General features: G+C 37.4%; 1 protein-coding gene across 1 annotated transcript; it reads right to left on the bottom strand.

Moving 5' to 3' along the window:
• Positions 1-323: 323 nt before the first annotated feature.
• LOC105213890 (titin) lies at positions 324-1,039 on the bottom strand. Its single transcript, XM_011186989.3, has 2 exons — positions 895-1,039; positions 324-829 (listed from the first exon to the last, which is right to left on the bottom strand). The coding sequence occupies exons 1-2, from the start codon at positions 904-906 to the stop codon at positions 374-376; spliced, it is 468 nt and encodes a 155-aa protein (XP_011185291.2). The 5' UTR covers positions 907-1,039; the 3' UTR covers positions 324-373.
• Positions 1,040-2,300: the final 1,261 nt, after the last annotated feature.

Genomic DNA, 2,300 nt, shown 5'->3' with positions numbered 1-2,300 from the left:
TCTTATTAGACACAAGGACGGTTATAATCATCAGTTGAGAGATACGCCTTTATTCAAACCATATTCGAATAAAACTATGAGGAAAAATAATACAAATATTACAGATTTACAACTAATTGTTCTCTCTTTGAATTAGGTTGAATTGTTACTTTGTTGAGGACATCAGAGCCATCCTTTAAAATGAATTTTATAAAATAAAAAACGTCAGTATATCATAATTTATGGTAAAATATATCCAAATCCATCAATCTTTCTTTTTTATTAAATAAAATAGTTGAATATAAATACAAACATAATATAATAACTTTGAAATAACTACAGGCTTTCATGCACACCCACGCCCATCTATAACTTCTGATCTCTACACTCTCTATTATTTATCCCAACCATGATCCTTCTGCACAACATGTTTGTAAATAGTAATTGGCACCGGATATGGTTTTGGTACTGGAATCTTAATCTGTTTCACCACTTCTACGGGGTATGGGCGCTCCACTTCCACCGGATATGGCTTCTCGACTGTGTAGGGTATACGTTTTTCGGTTATCTCTGGCACAATATTATATGTGGGCACTTGAATCTCTTGTTCCACGGGCACATGCACTGCATATGGTTCGGGTATTTGTATGCGTATAACATTCGGCACCTCTACAGGTACCGGGTGCGGTATTGAGAGTGGTACTTTCTCGATTACTTTAACCGGCACATGCTTGGAGACCTCAGAGTGCGTTTCAATGGGATGATGACCGCCAAATGATGACTCATCAAAGCCATGATGTGAGGCATAACTTATGCTTGTATACACAACCAAAACGGTGAACAGCGAAAACTAAAATGAATAAATTATATTTTAATGTCCGTCCATTTTCATTTTCTATCTTCAGCGCAACATACTATATTTTCCATAACTTTGAACCGCACTCAGCTTATCGTACTCTTTTCTGTATTAACTTTGCGTCACTTTGGGTGAACTTTGCTTTCGATACTGTAACAAGTTGCCTTCATAGCCTAGGCTTTTATACATTTATCTAACTTCATGGCATTAGTCATTTTTCAGCATTTCAAAAAAGAAAATAATAATAATTGTTCAAATGAATGAAAGTGCGGCGGCTCTCAGTGTTGCTCTTGAATTTCAAAAAATCACTTTGTTGAATGAATGAGCGAGTGTTGCAAGTATAAGTGTCGATTTGTTTGGTTACTTCTGCACTTTGCCTACTTGCAACAAAGCGTATCGCATTACGAGATTATCAAATATATGTACTCGTGTTCGGTTTCAGCCTGGAAGAGGGCTTTGGTGCAACAATACAGCCGTTGCACAAACGGTAAATATAAGCACTTTGTATGCGCCAGGCCATTTGAATTGCGGAAAAGAAAGATACTGGAAATGAAAAATTACTTAATAGTGATCGCGTAACAAGTGCAAATCGTTCGAAAGTCATTGTAATCATGGTGAACGTCTTGCAACTAAATTAGGGTTACCAATCCCCAGTAAAAGAAGTAATTTTATGTAATGGAAGTTCGAAAAATAACAAAGGAATAAATACAGCAACAACATAGATAAGTTAGAGTAGATATTTGGGTTGATCCCCATTACGAAGAGAATGAGAATCAATCTTGCAGAACTTGTTATACTAAAAAAACTTCTAAAGATGGGACGAAGCCTCATATATCAACAAAGCTTGAGTCTATCGTTCGCCTGACTGACTGAATGTACAGCATTAGTCTTGGTAAATCTTGTTAGTCCATTAGATAGTGTCACGAGATTTCTACCTTGCTTTCTTCCAGTCTCCATCGTCCATTATTAAACCAACTTTCAAATTTTCTTCGTTCCTATTGAAATCTACTCAATTTGTAATGCACTTCAAATGCACATGGCAACTCTAAGCGGTCGTAACCAAATAAATTGCCGGTCTACTTTCCCGAAAAGCGCGCGGACATACATCACTTTTAGGTTAAGGTTGTGCACTTGTTTTCTTACCAAACGAATAAACGCCGAATTGTTTGCAACAAAAGAGATTAGAGACATAATCCATGGCTATACACATCGCCTATATCTACCTCTTCCACCAGACACAAACACCACATTTAATGCTACGCCACCACCTGGCAATGTTCAGAGCGAATATCAAATGACTTTAGTGAAAAGTGATAGTAGCCACTTCAATAAAATACACAGCCGGCAACAGCCCACCAAAACCACAACAACTACAACATACATACTTTCAACCTGTAAAAGGAGCAGCAGCGTCAGCCGCCAAGCCTCACAGACAACTCAATAGCCAAACTGATGAAAATTGCTA

Source organism: Zeugodacus cucurbitae, chromosome 2 (assembly GCF_028554725.1).
Source record: "Zeugodacus cucurbitae isolate PBARC_wt_2022May chromosome 2, idZeuCucr1.2, whole genome shotgun sequence".
In the NCBI taxonomy this organism is placed as follows: Eukaryota; Metazoa; Arthropoda; class Insecta; order Diptera; family Tephritidae; genus Zeugodacus; species Zeugodacus cucurbitae.
The sequence above is the reverse complement of the archived record's forward strand: the minus strand, read 5'-3'. Positions and strand labels throughout refer to the sequence as shown.